This window comes from Oncorhynchus nerka, linkage group LG13, assembly GCF_034236695.1.
Source record: "Oncorhynchus nerka isolate Pitt River linkage group LG13, Oner_Uvic_2.0, whole genome shotgun sequence".
Taxonomy (NCBI): domain Eukaryota; kingdom Metazoa; phylum Chordata; class Actinopteri; order Salmoniformes; family Salmonidae; genus Oncorhynchus; species Oncorhynchus nerka.
This window is the reverse complement of record NC_088408.1, coordinates 23233313-23251481: the sequence shown is the minus strand read 5'-3', so window position 1 is coordinate 23251481 and position 18169 is coordinate 23233313. Positions and strand designations below refer to the sequence as shown.

The 18169-nt window shown below is 42.7% G+C and overlaps 1 protein-coding gene across 3 annotated transcripts; it reads right to left on the bottom strand.

Moving 5' to 3' along the window:
* Positions 1 to 364: 364 nt before the first annotated feature.
* On the bottom strand, positions 365 to 10846 carry LOC115139225 (tribbles homolog 2-like). Of its 3 annotated transcripts, none has more exons than XM_029676377.2 (3): positions 9497 to 10846; positions 6892 to 7184; positions 365 to 2664 (listed from the first exon to the last, which is right to left on the bottom strand). In XM_029676377.2, the coding sequence occupies exons 1-3, from the start codon at positions 9770 to 9772 to the stop codon at positions 2196 to 2198; spliced, it is 1038 nt and encodes a 345-aa protein (XP_029532237.1). In that variant the 5' UTR covers positions 9773 to 10846; the 3' UTR covers positions 365 to 2195. The 3 variants fall into 3 exon arrangements, with proteins under 3 accessions (XP_029532237.1, XP_029532239.1, XP_029532238.1); XM_029676379.2 differs by having other exon boundaries at positions 10730 to 10845; XM_029676378.2 differs by lacking the exon at positions 9497 to 10846 and adding an exon at positions 8594 to 9097.
* Positions 10847 to 18169: the final 7323 nt, after the last annotated feature.

Genomic DNA, 18169 nt, shown 5'->3' with positions numbered 1-18169 from the left:
TTGAAAACTTGATTATTGACATGCAAAACATTTTGGGACTGTATCAACAGTGGACTAATGAAACAAATATCAAAATAGTAGTTTGGTGTTGTCATTTCCTTTAAGCATTGAGACATTCTGGAGTGTGTTTAGGTGCTCCTCAGCCAAAGATGTTTGAAGTGGTCATACTATATTGTACTCCAGCAAAATTAAGATGTTATCACTGAGGCCTTCCTGAACATTTATTTTTCTTTAGACATGATGAATTCCCTGATAGACAACACTTTGTAATAACCATAAGGGGGCTTGTGTAAAAATATACAGAGGCCTAATGTTATGAAGAATCCATATCTAAGGTGTGCTAGGAGAATAATCAAACCAAATGTGCAGTTCACAATTTATTTACTGAATTAATTTGGACAAAACACCAAAATCTGTTACATTTTACAATCAGAACATCCGAGGCAGAATTCCCACCATGCACCACTCCCCTCCAAAACAAAAACAAGAGGACTTCTAAGCATTAGCACCAAATCAGCACCAATGCAAATAAGGGCAGCTCATTCTACGAAACAAAATAAAAGCAATAGTCAGTTTTAAAAGTGACTCAAAGTAGCACATTTCCGATAACATTTTCACTTGTGTTTTGACTTTATAAAAAAAAAAAAGCTTATTTTGTTTCACCCTGCTAGGCAGGCTATAGCATTCATAGGGTGCATGCCAAGGACTAGTTCATAAAAACACAAATTCAAGTAACATTGAGATACGACAAAACATGTCCACTGGTACCCATTCAGAACAGGACAGTTTTACAGGACCTACGCAGGCAGAAGGAAATCAACATGGGCTACTGCAGACCATGTTACTGTGATAGTATTGTTTAATAACTGGTGTCAAGTTCAAAATAAAATATATTAAGGGGTGACTGAAGTTGGCATGGGTGGTGGGGGCAGACAAATACTGGCACAAAAGTTGAATTGTTTATTCTAAAAACGTTGGACAGACTTTTTCCCATCATGTCCTGTGTCCAAACTATTGCCTTTAATATACATGAAAAAGGAATCTCTGAAAAAGAAAAACCCTGCAATTTTTTTTATTTTTAAATATATATATATTTATATTTATACTGTTGTTACAATTTAAATAAAATGTTAAGTTTTCCTCTCCTACAATTGAAAAGCTAAACTTAAATAGAGAAAGCGAGTCTAGAGAGATGGAATTGATTGTTCACCTAACCTAACAAACAAATCAAGTGCATTATGCCATTAGTGGAGGCATAACGGGAGAGGGAGGTTACAAATGAAGGTTAAGCAGAAGATATCAAAGCAGCATTAATAATTTAATGGAATAGCTTAATACAACAAGGTGATATCAGACTTAAAACATAGCCTTATTATTAAATGACAAATTGATGGTGGTGGAAGATAGTTTTTTTTAAAGAAATGCACATGATGAGTGGGGGAGAGAAATAAGGCTACACAGAAAAAGATGATGAAGTACATACGTTTCTGAAGACATAAAATAGTTTAGTCAGTATCCATATACTATGTCAATGAAAGAGCTTTATAACCTAGGTTCAAAGGTCATGTTAAGTAATGAGAGACAAACACTGAGTGACAAAACAAAAATGAGGTCATCTGTCCTGATGATTGTTGGAACAGAGGAGGTAGAAGTTGGCCCTGACCACAGGTCCAGGGTCAGATATGGTTTAATCCTCATAATGGTTAAGGTGAGGATTGAGGGTTATGTGATCTGATCCTAGATCTTTGGTTAGAGGGTAACTTCTACCTGGGTGTGTGAGAGCACATAGAGGAGTGGTGTTCTTATTCTCCTTGGCTGAGGTTTTTGTCCCTTCGTGCTTTCTGCAGCGTCACAACATGGCGTATGTCTCTACTTTTAAAAGCACCACTTAAAAAAAACGAACAACAAAAGATAATGTTTGCTACATTGTTTGTGACTTGCATGTCCAGTGGCGGCAACTCCTCTTAACAGAAGTCCCGCCCCCAATTATGTTAATACACCATTCGCCACCTGGCTCTGCCTCGAGGTTGGTTTTCCATGAAATGGAAAGAAAAAAAGATGGATACACCTTTTCTGTGAGTGACAATGTTTCACCTGCTAAACAACTAATCTACCTTTAGGCTCTTTCAGAGCGTGTCGCATTTGTTCCGCTCTGTGGCGTAGTCCTCCCTTTGTGCTCACTGTTTCCTGTCTTCTCAGCTGAAGAACTGATCCAGCTCCTCCTCCATGTTCACCTCGGGCACAGTCTGCTCCTGCTCCCCTCTCCCCTGGACCATAGCAACACCTGCTGCCCCGGAGGATAAGAACCAGGGGTGCTCCAGGATCTCCCGGGACGTGAGGCGCTCTGCGGGCTCCCGGCGGAGGATACTCCGGATCAGACACTTGGCCTTGGGCGTCAGGTTCTCTGGGATGCTGAAGTGGCCCCGGCGGATCTTACTGAACAGGGAGCTGGGTTCTACGTCGTGGAAGGGGTAGCGGCCCACCAGGATGGTGTAGAGCATGACGCCCAGGGACCAGACGTCGGCCGCCTTGCCTGAGTAGCTGCCGCTGGCGTTGAGGATCTCGGGGCTGACGTAGGCAGGGCAGCCATGTTTTTCTGACAGAGAGTCATCATTGCCCTCCAGGATGTAGGTGTCTTCTAGGCTCTCCAGCTTCACAAGGCTCCTGGAGGGAGACAAGAACCAACAACAAACAAATATTAATACCCAGAATCCTCTTATTACAGGAGGGTGACTAAATACAAAAATTATATAACCGATATGTTAAATCAATGGACAATGACCCATTTTCTAATTTTAATTGAGTCTGTCCATAAAATCAAAAGAACATTGTGAGTATAGAAATGCTACTGCCGCATGGTTCAAGATTACAGTAAGCAGTTGCCCTCTTCTAGTGGGAGGGCATTATAATTCACTGTGATGGACATCATCCGTATGTTTTAGATCCATAGCTTTGGACTTTAAATGAAGTGGAGCACATAATGCCTGGGGCTTACAGTACAGCTAACATTTCCATTCACAGTGATAAGAGCAGTGCAGTCTGCCAGCCAGCATGCATCAGCTTATAAATAACCCATCTGATTCAATAGGCCTCTCCAGCCCAACAAAGACCAACCATTATGGAAGACTTCAGTTCAGCGGCCTTGAGTCAGCGTGCAGTAAGAACAGTTTCAAAAAGGGAATCAAAACTCAAAAGCCTTATCATCATCAGTGCCTTTTAACAGAGAACCATGAAGTCTCTTTTCAAAGCAGACCATCACAGCCATGGTTTTGTGAAAGCTGCTGATCATAATGATGGGTTGTTCAGGGACATCGTGACTGATGAGGGCTCTGGAGTGGCCCAGGGTACACAGACCCTACACACAGATGATGAGAAAGGGACACTTATGAAGCGCCGCCTAAAGTGTCTCCATCTGTGTGTGAGTGCGTGTCTGTGGAAGTGTGAGGGGCTGTTAAAGACACACACACACACACACGCACACACACACACACGCACACACACACGCACGCACATATACCTCATCCATTTTAATTGAGGAGGAGAAGAGCAGGGCTGCAGCAGTGGCTAATGCCTATTCAGAAAATATCTCTTTACTGTCTGTGACACGTGCACCCACACACATGCACTGATTTTTGCTATGGCCTGAATTTCTGTTAATTGTGGGGTTTTGTACCGTCCTGTTCACTTGTTTGATTTCAGATAGTTCGGAGTATTCAATCAATGTATTGCCTCAATCAGGCCGCTAGAAACCTTTGTAAGCAGCCTGTTTGTAAATATCACTTAAAGAGCTACATGCAACATAGAAGTCAGCAATCTCTGTAAGCAGCCATTAGGATAGTGGGGCTGACATAATTCTTAATACTGCTGACATAGCATCTCATGTTAAGTATGACCCACATAATGATGTTAAAAATGAATTAGAACACCAACGACAGTGCTTGTAGAAGGTTGGGTTCCAGATCTCTCCTGGCTGACACCGCAGTGGATTCCCAGCCAGTATGACCTATGACCTATAACCTTTCCTGGGAGGCAGTGATAGGTCAATCCAGCCATGATGACATAAGCAGGTCGCCCAGTCTGTCACCATAAACTGCTGTGGCCATATCACCTTACCGGGTAGTCTCTCTCTCTCTCTCTCTCTCTCCCTTCTCTGGCCTTCCATTCACTGAAGCTCTGGGACTTGGCTTTTGGCTAGGGTGACTCTGAATTGCCTGAAATGGCTTCCTCTCCAGTCTCCTCGTCTCCTTTCCTTCATCTACACTGATTCGAAAGAGCTGGATAGGTGAAGCAGATTCCTGGTTGCCTACCACTGCTTTCAACTTTTACAAAATGTTATAATCTCGTGCTAGCTTGTTTTCAGATCGGTGCGGATGCAGGAGAGGATATAAGGATAGGAGGAGAGGAAGAAAGTCACTTAGAATTAGATGCACTCCTAGACCCTGACTCCCCACCCCACAATTTCTCTCCTAACCCCCCTCTGCCCCCATCAATCATTCAGTGGAGGGTTTTGACATCCCACCTTGGTAGGTCCTGTCATGGCAGCCAAGGTCATTAGACTGCTATTAGATAAGTGTGGCAGTCAGCTCAGCTTCCCTTTTCCATGAGCAGAGCCAGAGGGTGACACTGCCACAAATTCACAAAGATACAGGGAATTTTTCCTCTAAACTGCGCCCGCGCCCGAGACTGCCGCGCAGCTCGCAGGGACTGCCATGCAGAAATATCAGCCCACAGAGAGAAGCACGAGATTGAACATCACTCAACTTTCTAGAGCAGTGGTCACGTCGATCTCCAAGCCATTCCTAGTCGGCTGGCAAACATTTATGTAAAAAACCCAACAATAAAGCCTTGGATTCCTTTTTTTCCCTCTTCGGGCTGTTGGCGGTAGGTGCACTTGATTCAGCTGCCCCTGCGTGCTGGGTAGGTGAACTGTTGCCAATCTGAACCATTTCATGTGTCTGAAGGTACAAACTCTGCCTTCCCGGCGGGCCCAGAGAGCAAATCAAGTGCACTATAGGCTTACTGTGCACCACAGATTACTGTGTCTGCAGTAACGTAGCAGGCATAAAAGAAAACTACAGTAAAGTTGATACTGTGAGATTTCAAAACGTTTAAAACCATGACTAGAGAGAGACTGTCAACGAATACAGCAAAGAGCTGCTGTTTTTATGGGCGAGTTCATGTGTAAGTCCTCAGCCCTGTTAACGCTTTGTATTCAACACTTTTAAAAACCATAAATGCGCGTTCTTCCTATTTCCACTCACCGCTACAACAAGCACTGCAGCAGTCATGAATGAGTAGGAGAGTGTATCTATAGGCTTGCAATGTTATTATTAGAAGCTTGGGTCTTTTTTAATATTGAGGAATATTTCCCTTTTCTCATAGTGAATTTGTGCATGAGGCAGAAATAATGCGGTGCAACTCAAGTTTTGCCATCAGCTGGAAGACAGTGTCCCTTTTTGGTCAGTGTCAGTGGAGGAAAGGGACAGCGGAGGGATGTTGAGAGGCGGACCGCTGAAACTGACCATCAGATGTATGCCCCATCAACCCAGTAAAATAAAAATGAAAAGTTAATTATTTAAATGTATGCTCACTCAGCTGTGCCTCACAAGTAATACAACAACATATCTATTAATGGTGTGATCATAAAGCCTACCTCAAAAAAAAGTATATAATTTAAAACAAATGGCCCGAACAACAATGCATTGGCAGGGCAATTCAAGGAAAGCCAGTATGCGGTGATAATATATTGGGCCTATAGCTTACTGAACAAACATTACTACAGTACTACAGTACTGTTTTTAATTGGTCAATGTTGCATAGGCGTAGTTTAAAAAAAAAGTAATGTTAAAAACAAATCTGAGCGGAAGATCTCGGCTTGCATTTTGACTCAGAAAAGGTTGGTGACCGCTGTTCTAGAGTTTTCCTTCACACTATTAACGTTCCCTTTACTGTGGCAATTGTGATCGAATCAAAGCAAAATTAGCCACTTTCAATGCATAATACTGAAACAAAACTAACTATGCAAGAGAATTTGTTGTAGGCAGAACACATCGGAGTAGGATTCTATTGTATTGACATGCATTATTCAGCCCGTACTCTACACAAACTGTAGCGACATAACCAATCAGAGCTGCAGTAGGCCTATAATCAAACAGACCATAGCAATATATGGATCTATATTTACAGCATGAGTGGTCATGAGTAGATGCGCTTGTTTTGAGATCAAAGTGAGAGCTGCATGTAGACACGTGTGAATATTTAGTTAATATCCTTTGCTAGTTAGTGAGTTATTAGCCCAGATATATAATTTGTAGTCAGCAATAGGGAATCGATTGCTTCCTACAAGAGCACAAAACGTGTACATTTCTTTGAAAAGCGAGTTTTATCAACAGTCCACCACCAGGGGTCTGTATATACTAAACCCTGTTCGAGCTGATGTCTGGAGCACTGATTCATTACTCTGTGTCACAGCCTTACATGGTAAATCCCACCCTAATTGAACATCTGTCAGACAAATCTAATCCTGGCATCTCTGCTGTCACTGTCCACCAGTTTAACAGCAGTTCGGCTAGCTGGCATGGGCCCTGACCTGTATCCAGCAGTCTCCCTGGTTGTCCCCAAGTCACATTCGTGTGTGTCTACTCCTAGTTATATTGGGTACCTTCAATATGGTAACCTCTGATCTAAATATAAACTACTCAACTCCATAACTATGTTACAACAATATCTTACTGTAGTAATTACAGTGTTACTACACAGTGTAACTTCATGTAAAGAGTTACTGTAGGGTTATGTACACTCATATCTATTTACAAAGAGCATAAGGTAAGAGACTCTTTCCTTTCTTCCCCTCCCATCCATCACCCCTCCTCACACTGTCCCCTTCCTCACCTGTCCTCGTTCCTGAAGACAAACTTCCTCAGCTTGAGGTCCCGGAGGACCACGCCGTTGTCATGGCAATGTGCCACTGCTGAGGCTATCTGACGGAAGAGTCTGGCGGCCTCGTCCTCACGCAGCTTCTTGCAGGTGCGGACGAAGGAGTGCATGTCTCCGTGGCTCCTCTCGAAGAAGACGTAGGCCCGCTTCTCCCCCAGCAGGACCTCCACCACCTGGTTGATGTGCTCATGTCTGCCCAGGGAGAAGTAGGCCGCCAGGGACTCCTGGTAAATGCCTATCTCAAACACCTGGAGAGGCGGCGGGAGAGAGGGAGGGAGGGGGTGGGTAGAAAGGGAGGGAGAGAGTTTAGTATCCAATGGAGATGATAGTCATTGTTCAGCACATTGTGTAGACTAGAACGGATGTGATTGTCTATCATCGTGTAGAATAGGGAATCGTGTAAACTCTATAATTCGCCAAGTTCTGAACGCTTCACGTTACTGAGCATGCCTACACCCCCCAGGGCTCCAGAACCTTTAGATCAATGTTAATTCAATGGGCTGCAACATTTAGAATGCTGCTGCAGATAGAAAGGTAAAACCATAGAGCTACATGGTGACCATTCCATATTCTGCATGCATACTTTTCTATCTGAATGTGAAGATTCTGTAACTTCGCCGCCATTGCCCAAGTACATAAACAGTTAGAGAGCAGCAGGCTCTGTCTCACCCTGCATTGTGTGTGTGCATGTGATTCTCAAGGTCTACAATTGTAGCTGGGGTTTACTAATACACATTGGTTGTAAACGGTCAATTCTGAGATCACAAATGTATCTCTTTGATGTCGCTCGGTAGTAAAAATGAAAGGCATATATACACTACTGGTCAAAAGTTTTAGAACACCTACTCATTCAAGGGTTTTTCTTTATCAGTGGAGGCTGCTGAGGGGAGGACGGCTCATAATAATGGCTGGAATGGAGTAAATGGAATGACATCAAACACAAGGAAACCATGTGTTTGATGTCATTCCACTGATTCCTCTCAGTGGAATGCTATCAGTCATGAACCCGTCCTCCCCAATTAAGGTGACACCAACCTCCTGTGCTATATATATATATATATATAGCTTGCTGGCAGTGCCAAAGACCATAGGCCTAGCCTACTCCTATCACTGTGACACAGTTTAGGGTCATACTCTAGGACTGTGTTCCTGTGGGGCCTATGTGCTTTTAACCTAACATTTCTGTTAATCAGGCCAGGTTCATAACATTTTAATGTACCAAATGGTACATGTATCCAATGCTCCAATAATCAAACTGTACAGTTAAGTTAACACTGTACCATACAGGGGTGGGAACAAAGGCCAAAAGGTTGGCCTATGCACTTGAAAAGCCATATGCCTACTGCATCTTTCAAACCCTTGGTGATGTGTGTGCTACTGTATATAAGAAAAACAACAACATGCAGAGTTTGAGATTTAACTACAATGAAATGTATTATATTCATATTGCACTAGAAACACTTAAACAAGATTCTACATAACATCAATTTACAGTAGGAAATAGTGTGTTATTCTGGTAGTGAATTAAGCAGAGCACATGAGAATGAGGAAAACCTTTAAAAAACATTTTTTTTTACGAGGAACAAAGGCATTGGTAGTGCTATATGTACTATGAGTTTGGGAGAGTATGGAGCGTGCATGGTGCGTGATTACTCACTCCTTTGTCAACGTTACATCATCCCGACCCATACAACTCTCGAGACACGCGCAAGCTGAGCTGCCTGCTTTGCACTCCATTAACTTTTTCCATTACTCTTTCAGTCGTATCCATTTCCAATTCATGCATAAAATATCAGGAGACAAAGTTCGCAGCAACACCGGGTACTTCCATGGGCTAGTATACAGTGCATTATTTATTTCCTGTTGGAGATTATGTGCGTAATTTGCATTAAAAAACGAGCCAGAACGCCTACAGCTATAAACGTGTAACTACTGTAGGCCTATATTTATGGCTCTATCCATACCGATTAAAAATATAAACGCAACATGCAACAATTTCATTTTTTTGTGAGTTACAGTTCATATAAGGAAATCAGTAAATTGAAATAAATAAATTATGCCCTAATCTATGGATTTCACAGGGTTCCAGCCATGGGTGGGCATAGACCAACTGGGGAACCAGGTCCAGCCAATCAAATTAGTTCTTCCCGACAAAAAGGGCTTTATTACAGACAGCAATTCAACCCCCCCCCCCCCCCCACACACACACGTTTTGTGCATATGGAACATTTATGGGATTTTTTATTTCAACTCATGAAACATGGGACTAACACTTTACACGTTGCGTTTTATATTTTTGGTCAGTGTAGATGGCTGTTTTGTGAGCAAGGTCATGTTTATCATAGTGCTACAGTTCTATTCTAGCTATATTACACCTGTGTGTGGGACTGGTAGATTGACCAAATATGGTGTTTTATGGTTAGGCTCCAGCGTTATCTGCTCGAGATGAATGGAATGTTCATGATGTAACGTTCGCGACAATGTATCTGCTGCATTCTCTCTATGACTAATGCGCCCGTCAATCAACTCAATGTCCTATAAAAACACTTAGAGGACCCACCTTACATACGAGCTCTTCCCCGGTGTGCAGGTGGGCGGCCCTGAAAACGTGATCCCCCTCCAAGGGCTCGAGGAGTAGGTAGTTACCGATGCAGGAGATACAGTGGGATGAATCTGGTGTTTCGGGGGGGCTAGGGGATCCTAGGTTAGGGCTGAAACTCTGGCTGTATTCTGTAGTCCTCAAACAAGATAGGCCTAACTCCTCAAAATCGGTCGCTTTGTGCCGTGATCTCCCATAACGCGAGATGTTAATGGGATTAGATATTTGTATGTTCATCAGGATTCCCTAATACTGCCAAACTATCCGGTTGTCTTCTCTTTGACGGCACTTTGGGTTGTAAAACTTGAGTAAATAGATTGGTTGTAGTGGTCCTGTACTTTGTTGCTGCCCTTTAAAAAATATACAGCGAGATTATATTTTGTGCTACCCTTGCAAGTGCACCTATTACAATGTAATACGTAGGTTATGTCAAACTCTCATCTGTATGCGAGGCTACTATATGTAATACATGTAATGAAATAAGCAATTCTGAGAGAACGTTTGCAATATATTTGCTTTATCTACCCAAATATGGGACTAAAACAAAAGCATTGTTCACTGCACCGTGACGCACGGCAGCCCTTTGCACAAAAGATAGTGCTGAATTTGAGCATAAACGCTTTACCAGAGTGCGAGAGACAGCAATGCCGATTTGCAACAAAGGAAAAACTCAAATCCTACCGATTGCAGTTTTGTAATGATGATTGCACTACTAGATTAAATATAAGCACAAAAATAGCCCGCTAGTCTTGCGATTCATTGAATTACATCACACGTTTCCGAAAATACCTTGCAGACAGAGAATATACAAAGTAACCGCGGTTAAAAACGCACCGAGGTTGCAAACTACGGTAGGCCTATATTTAAATCAACATTAATTCTTGATAGCAAAAGCAATGCTATTGCTTTATAGCTACCAGGTCAGTGTCATACGGTCCTTGTTCGTTTAACACATAATGTCCATGCAGCGAGCTTCGGGGATTGCCATCGACCAAATATGGAGAGAGAAAACCATCCAGAATTCAAAGACCTTTGTAGTGTTCGGAAGTGGATGTCCTTTGCGACGAATTCGTTTTTGAATCCAAAGGAACTTTTGCCGGCTGTTTCAGCTGCTGGAAGTAAAGGATGGCCGACTTTCCAAGGCCTTTCCCTTGATTCAGCAAGACATCCTCTCCGGCGGTGGTGTGTACTTACGTGGCTGCGAAAAATCTAGCTAGTCCATTCAGTGCGAGGTCAGCCGCTTAACACACACCTTTCCTCAGCGCAGGAGCCGACTGCCTGGCGGATAGGCTTCCACACTCACACACACATTCGCTTACACACATACGCATAGGCTACACACAGACCTGCCCCCGACCCGCCTCCCTACGTCACATACACACACACATACAGAGAGGAACCCCATTGGTTTGCCTGCCGATGCCTAACACAATTACCGTTTACTCTACAGTAATATAGCAGTCATGTGAGCTGCATGTACACTACATGGATCTAATGTTAATTGGCTTTGATGTTAATTGGTGGGGTGGTGAACATACATTTCCCTATAGAAATGCCATTCATATAAATATTTGGAAACATTTTCTAACCAGCGGGGTAGGCTACTGAATACCACCGTGGCTGCCTATTGCATGATTTGAGATATTGGCTGATCTGCCAGGTAATGCATTACATTCAGTAATTTGTATTTGTATTTATTATGGATTCCTATTAGCTCCTGCCTTGGCAGCAGCTACTCTTCCTGGGGTCTGGCAAAATTAAGGCAATTATACAAATATACAAATATTACAATCCATTTATTACAGAATTCACAACACACTACGTGTGTGCCCTCAGGCCCATACTCCACTACCACAAATCTACAATGCAAAATCCATGTTTATGTGTGTATAGTTATCATGTGTGTGTATGCATGTGTCTGTGCCTATGTTTGTGTTAATTCACAGGCCCCGGTGTTCCATAAGGTGTATTTGTACCTGCTTTTTAAATATGATTCTACTGCTTGCATCAGTTACCTGATGTGGAATAGAGTTCCATGTAGTCATTGCTCTATGTGCACAGTACTGCGCCTCCCATAGTCTGTTCTGGACTTGGGGACTGTGAAGAGACCTCTGGTGGCATGTCTTGTGGGGTATGCATGGGTGTCAGAGCTGTGTGCTAGTATTTTAAACAGACAGCTTGGTACCTTCAGCTTGTCAACACCTCTTACAAAAACAAGTAATGAGGAAGTCAATCTCTCTTCCACTTTGAGCCATGAGAGATTGACATGCATGCCATTAATGTTAGTTCTCTGTGTTAAGGGCCAGCTGTGCTGCCCTGTTTTGAGTCAACTGCAATTTTCCCAAGGCCCTCTTTGTGGCACCTGACCACACGACTGAACAGTAGTCCAGGTGCGACAAAACCATGGCCTGTAGGACCTGCCTTGTTGATAGTGCTGTTAAGAAGGTAGAGTAACACTTTATTACGGACAGGCTTTCCCCCGTCTTAGCTACTGTTGTATCAACATGTTTTGACTATGACAGTTTACAATCCAGGGTACTCCAAGCAGGTTTAGTCACCTCAACTTGCTCAATTTCCACATGATTCATTACGAGATGTTGTTGAGGTTTAGGGTTTAGTGAATGATTTGTCCCGAATACAATGCTTTTCGTTTTGGAAATATTTTAGGACTAACTTATTCCTTGCTACCCATTCCGAAACTAACTGCAGCTCTTTGTTAATAGTTTCAGTCATTTCCGTTGCTGTAGTAGCTGACGTGTATCGTGTTGAGTCATCCGCATACATAGACACACTGGCCTTACTCAAAGCCAGTGGCAGGTCGTCAGTAAAGTTTTTAAAAAGCATGGGGCCTGAACAGCATGTCATTTGATGTTTATAACATGTAGTAAAGTGTTACTGATGATCTGTCTTACTAGTTTCTATGGTGGGTGGGCCTGTGCGTGACATAAGTGCGTGACATAAGTGCGTGACATAAGTTACACCATTTTGTTTGTCTGAATCCGCGGGTTTTACGCACCAGTCAAGCTATTTCAAGGAAGGAGGTCTGAGAACAAGATTGAGCAATTCCATGTCGGAATGTGGGACATTTATATTTTAGTCATTTAGCACACGCTATTATCCAGAGAGATTTACATTCCTCTTAAAACAGCTTGGTGGGACAACCACATATCACAATCATGGTATGTACATTTTTCCTTAATTAAGTAGATATCAGCAGAGTCAGAGCTAGAAAGGAGGGTAAAGAGTCAAGTTAGTTCACAAATGGCTTTTTATTCTGTGTGTGTGTGGGGGGTTGCTGTGGGATTATTTAAGATTGAAGATACTCTTTGGGGGGTTGCTGTGGGATTATTTCAGATTGAAGATACTCTTTGGGGGTGCACTGTGGGATTATTTAAGATTGAAGATACTCTTTGGGGGTGCACTGTGGGATTATTTAAGATTGAAGATACTCTTTGGGGGGTTGCTGTGGGATTATTTAAGATTGAAGATACTCTTTGGGGGGTGCACTGTGGGATTATTTAAGATTGAAGATACTCTTTGGGGGGTTGCTGTGGGATTATTTAAGATTGAAGATACTCTTTGGGGGGGGGGGGTTGCTGTGGGATTATTTAAGATTGAAGATACTCTTTGGGGGGGTGCACTGTGGGATTATTTAAGATTGAAGATACTCTTTGGGGGGGTGCACTGTGGGATTATTTAAGATTGAAGATACTCTTTGAAGTGGTAGAGTTTCAGATGTTTTCGGAAGATGGGCAGGGATTCTGCTGTCCTAGTTTCAGGTGGAAGCTGGTTCCACCATTGGACTGCCAGGACAGAGAGTGGGAGGGCCAAGAGACCAGAGGTGACAGAATGGAGTACAGAGGTTGGGGTGTAGGGTTTGAGCAGAGTCTTTGAGCAGGGTGGGGCAGTTCCTCTTGCTGCTCAGGCAAGTACCATGGGCATTTAAGAAAGGCCTGCAGCTGCATGGGAGGGAGACAGATAGCAGTGTTAATGTTGCATACTGTCAACTATAGAACTGCAGAAAGGATTCCACACAGTATTATGAGGAAGGATATTCTCCATTATTTCTCATTGGAAGGCTACAGCCATGCCTGACTAAACCCACGCTACATGTATTTTTCACACAGAGGCCTCTTCTATATCATTGGTGGTGGTTGGCAGCTGCTGAAGGCCATGCACCCACACGCTATCATATAATGTGGTCCGTGTGTGTGTGTGTGTGTGTGTGTGTGTGTGTGTGTGTGTGTATGGACTGCTCCAATATGCACTGCATGCCACTGCTCCCACCCACCTAGGTTCATTCTGTGTATCATTCCTGCATAGAGATTATCTTACAAAGGCTTTGTTTGTCCTTTACAGACATCAGAGACCATTTTCACATCTAATGAATTCAGATCATGTAAACATGTACATTTTGGTTTCAGTTATCACTGGGGGATCAGTTATCACTTGGGGCATCAGTTATCACTGGGGGATCAGTTATCTGGGAGATCAGTTATCACTGGGGGATCAGTTATCACTTGGGGCATCAGTTATCACTGGGGGATCAGTTATCTGGGGGATCAGTTATCACTGGGGGATCAGTTATCACTTGGGGCATCAGTTATCACTGGGGACCAGTTATCACTGGGGGATCAGTTATCTGGGGGATCAGTTATCACTGGGGGATCAGTTATCACTGGGGATCAGGTATCACTGGGGGATCAGTTATCACTGGGGGATCAGTTATCACTGGGGGATCAGTTATCTGGGGGATCAGTTATCACTGGGGGATCAGGTATCACTGGGGGATCAGTTATCTGGGGGATCAGTTATCACTGGGGGATCAGTTATCAGGGGACTCTGTTATCACTGGGGGATCAGTTATCACTGGGGAATCAGTTATCACTGGGGGATCAGTTATCACTGGGGGATCAGGTATCACTGGGGGATCAGGTATCACTGGGGGATCAGTTATCACTAGCCAAATGCTCTTGGAATTTACATGCCTACCCACTCCAACTTCAAACATCCGAGCTATGGCCCAACCTACACACATCCTGCTGGATTTCACCATAGTTTCTGTTAAGTCATGACAACAGAGCAGATGTGCATGAAATAGAAAAATAATCCGCAAACACTTTAACCAATTCCCTTGCAGTTTGATCCCTTCCTATAGGAGAGGAAAGGAGAAGAGAGGAGGAGCGAGATGAGAAAAAACACAGAAACACATTAGCTCTCTAAACACAATTGTACTGAGGAGAAATAAATGGCAGGCCTACCCAGTGCCCCGGAGCGCGTGTGTGTGAGATCTGCCCTAGAGGATTCCAAAGGTCAGTGAGGATGACTCCCTTCTGAATCAAGTCCCTGGAGCATCCTTGCTCACTACCCATCACACTAGGAATAGGAGGAAATTGCCCCTAAGATTTAGACCAGTTTTCAACCCTAATGTTAAAGAGGCAATCTGCAGTTCAAACAATAGCAACGCGTTTCCCCGCCACTGTTTCTATAAAATGCTAAGGGTTGGGGCTGGAGAAATGTAACCACTCCAATTTGTAGACAGCTATTGATGGAGCTATTTATATCAAATTCGTTTTAACCATGTTTTGAAGTTATACAGTGTTAGTTTACATTTACTTTGTTTACAAACATTGGAGTAAAAAAATCATATATTTTGGGTTCTGATGGGGTACGACAGCTCATGAGGTATTTCTGCCCATGAGACCATGGAGGGAGAGGGGAAGAGAGGGTCCAGGGACTCACTAACCTGCTCTCTAGGCTGGAAGGACGGAGACAGAGAGAAGCTGTCTGTCAGCCAGCCATCATCTAAAAAACATAGAGGCATTTGGCATTCGAGATATTACTTCCTCGTCATGAAGAAAGGAGGTCAAATGAATATAAACATTCAACATTTTTCATAATTCTGCCAAAGTTGTTGGTGTGAAACATATTACGGTCCAGGCTACCCCAGATACTTCTTTGTAACAATATAAAGCTTTCTAAGATGAATATATTCAGCAGGCCTTATTTATCATAATTACAGTACATCAACATTATTCACATAGGCCACACTTTATTTGGATCGTCCAGATAGTCCATCTGTAGATGCTTTACAGATGGTCATACTATCAACAAACTATCTGTTGATAAGCAACATACTATTTGTTGATAAGCAACTGCTTGCTAGGGTTAGGGTTAGGGTAAAGTTTAGAATACGGGTTAGGGTCAGGGTTAAGGTTAGAGTTAAGGTAAGGGTTAAGTTTGTAGTTAGGATAAGGATTAAGGTTAGGGTTTATTTCTAGGGTTAGTAGATAGTTAGTTAAAATGTTACTAATAGTCTGTAGAGCATCTACAGATGGACTTTCAAAATAATTTGTTACCTTCACACATATAGCGCATAAGCACATTGTGTACCTATCACCTTTTTCAATTCAGAACTTGTCATAGGCATTCTCAATTGTCATTTCGACTGGGTGAAAAATATATGTTCTCACTCCACCCCATCCCCTATGCATCTCTTACGCCTTGCACAACTTAGTCTCTGGTTGCATGAAATCAACCCTCAGAAGTCATCCATGGGTAAGATCCATGACTCAGACCTCGCTGTAACTCATATGTTTTAGCTGCAGTGCTCCGGCAGTGAATTAGTCTATTGGGCAGAGCAGTTACAACGGCTGTCACTTTCAACTGAGTGGAAAATTGTTTTTTGGGAGGACGGGTACATACTGTCTGTCTGTCACATTCTGTCCCAGGCCTCGTGCCCTCGTAGGAACTGCACAACTGATTTCACCTGAGAATGTGAGAGAAGGAGATGGAGAGAGACGGAGAGAGATGTGAGTCATATTCACCTTCCTTTCTTTCCTCTGTGAACTGTTTGTGACAGAGGCTGGTCAAATTGAATAACAACACAACGACAGATGCAAACAAAGCCAACACAAATTACAGCTGTATTAAGGCTGTCGACCACGGACAATGACAAGGTCGTCCATGTCAATAACAATTTGCCAATTGGGAACATGCAGAGCAGTTATTATATTTCTGAGCTCCTTGCCTTTGTTAGCTCTAGATCTAGGACAGTGTGTTGATTGTTGTAGCAGGGTAGACACTCATTTGACCTTTGTTTGGTTTTGACCCTTTCCCAAACAACCCTTAAATTACATTAACCATTCGGAAAGAATGCCTTAACTTCATGTTTTAATTCTATCCAAAAGTTGAACTCTTAACTAAACAATTTGGAACAATGCAGAGCAGGAGGAGCAACCCAGGGTGAAATTGGATAAATGTCAGAATCTGAAGTCAAATTGGTGAGATCTTGTTGGCTCAGAAACAGACAGCTCAATATTTATTCACTGTATATAGACTTTTTGTTTTCTTTTGTTCTACTTTATTACTGACTGTATGTTTTGTTTATTCCATGTGTAACTCTGTGTTGTTGTATGTGTCGAATTGCTACGCTTTATCTTGGCCAGGTCGCAGTTGCAAATGAGAACTTGTTCTCAACTAGCCTACCTGGTTAAATAAAGGTGAAATAAATCAATAAAATCAAATAGGTCTGCATACAGTGCATACCTCCAGATCTGAAGCTTGGCAGTAAGGACATGTACTGGGGGAGGGGTGGTCCAAAATATGGGAGGATTGTAACTTTTATTATACCACAGGTCAATATACTGTAGTCTACCAGTCTAACTGTCTATCCTGCCCTCTATCCACCATTCATACTCTAGAGACTATAGTGGTAGGTGGATCATTTGTTCAGATCCACAATAGGCTAACTAGCAATCATACCACACATAAAGAATTCAAAGCGGCATAATGTGTTTTATATGAATCCTCAAGAACAAATAGGAATAGCTGATAGGCAGTGGCAGGCCAGGTGCATCATTGCAAACGAGACACACAGCGCAAACAGCTTGATCTTGATCTTGTTTAGGGACAATACAATTATCCAACCTAGACTAGCCTACAAAACCGCAATGCAATGAATCATTTGATTATTGTTTTCAAGTGAGTACAAAATTCTACTCTAGGCTGCAGTGAAAATGTCATTTGAACAACGGCACAAAAGCCTTATGATTTGAATGTTTCATTCCATTTGGATCAGTTGACTCTGGACAGTTTATACGGTCTAGAAAGGCACAGTAGCAGGCCAGTCTGGCTGTATTTTTACTTCTCATACTGAATGTGCTGTCGGTTGCAGATCATCCCTCTCCCCAAATCATCTTATAATAATGTGCCACAATGCTCCCGACAGGCCCAGTTATTCAGGAAAGCTTAACATGCACTCTGCGTCCTCTCCTATCCCGACGGCTATTCCATCGGGCACCTAGAACCTAGTGCTTCAATATAGCCTCAATATTTATCAACTTTTAAAATGTATTACCTTTTATATGTTTCATAAACAAAACCAGTCACAATGTTTTGATCTGATTAGGCTACTTCAAAAGTCTCCTGTATACACGTTCATCCAAAATATAGTTCCAGCATCCTCAAAATGACATTCACCAGGTTTCCATCCAACCTTTTTATGCTAGTAAAGTAGTCTTCATGTTGGATAGAAAAGATACGACATCATAGGTAAGCATACAGTTTATTAGGTTACAGGGTGGGGAAAGTGCACGGTGATGAGCTTGATGTTCCTTTCAATAAATATCCAGG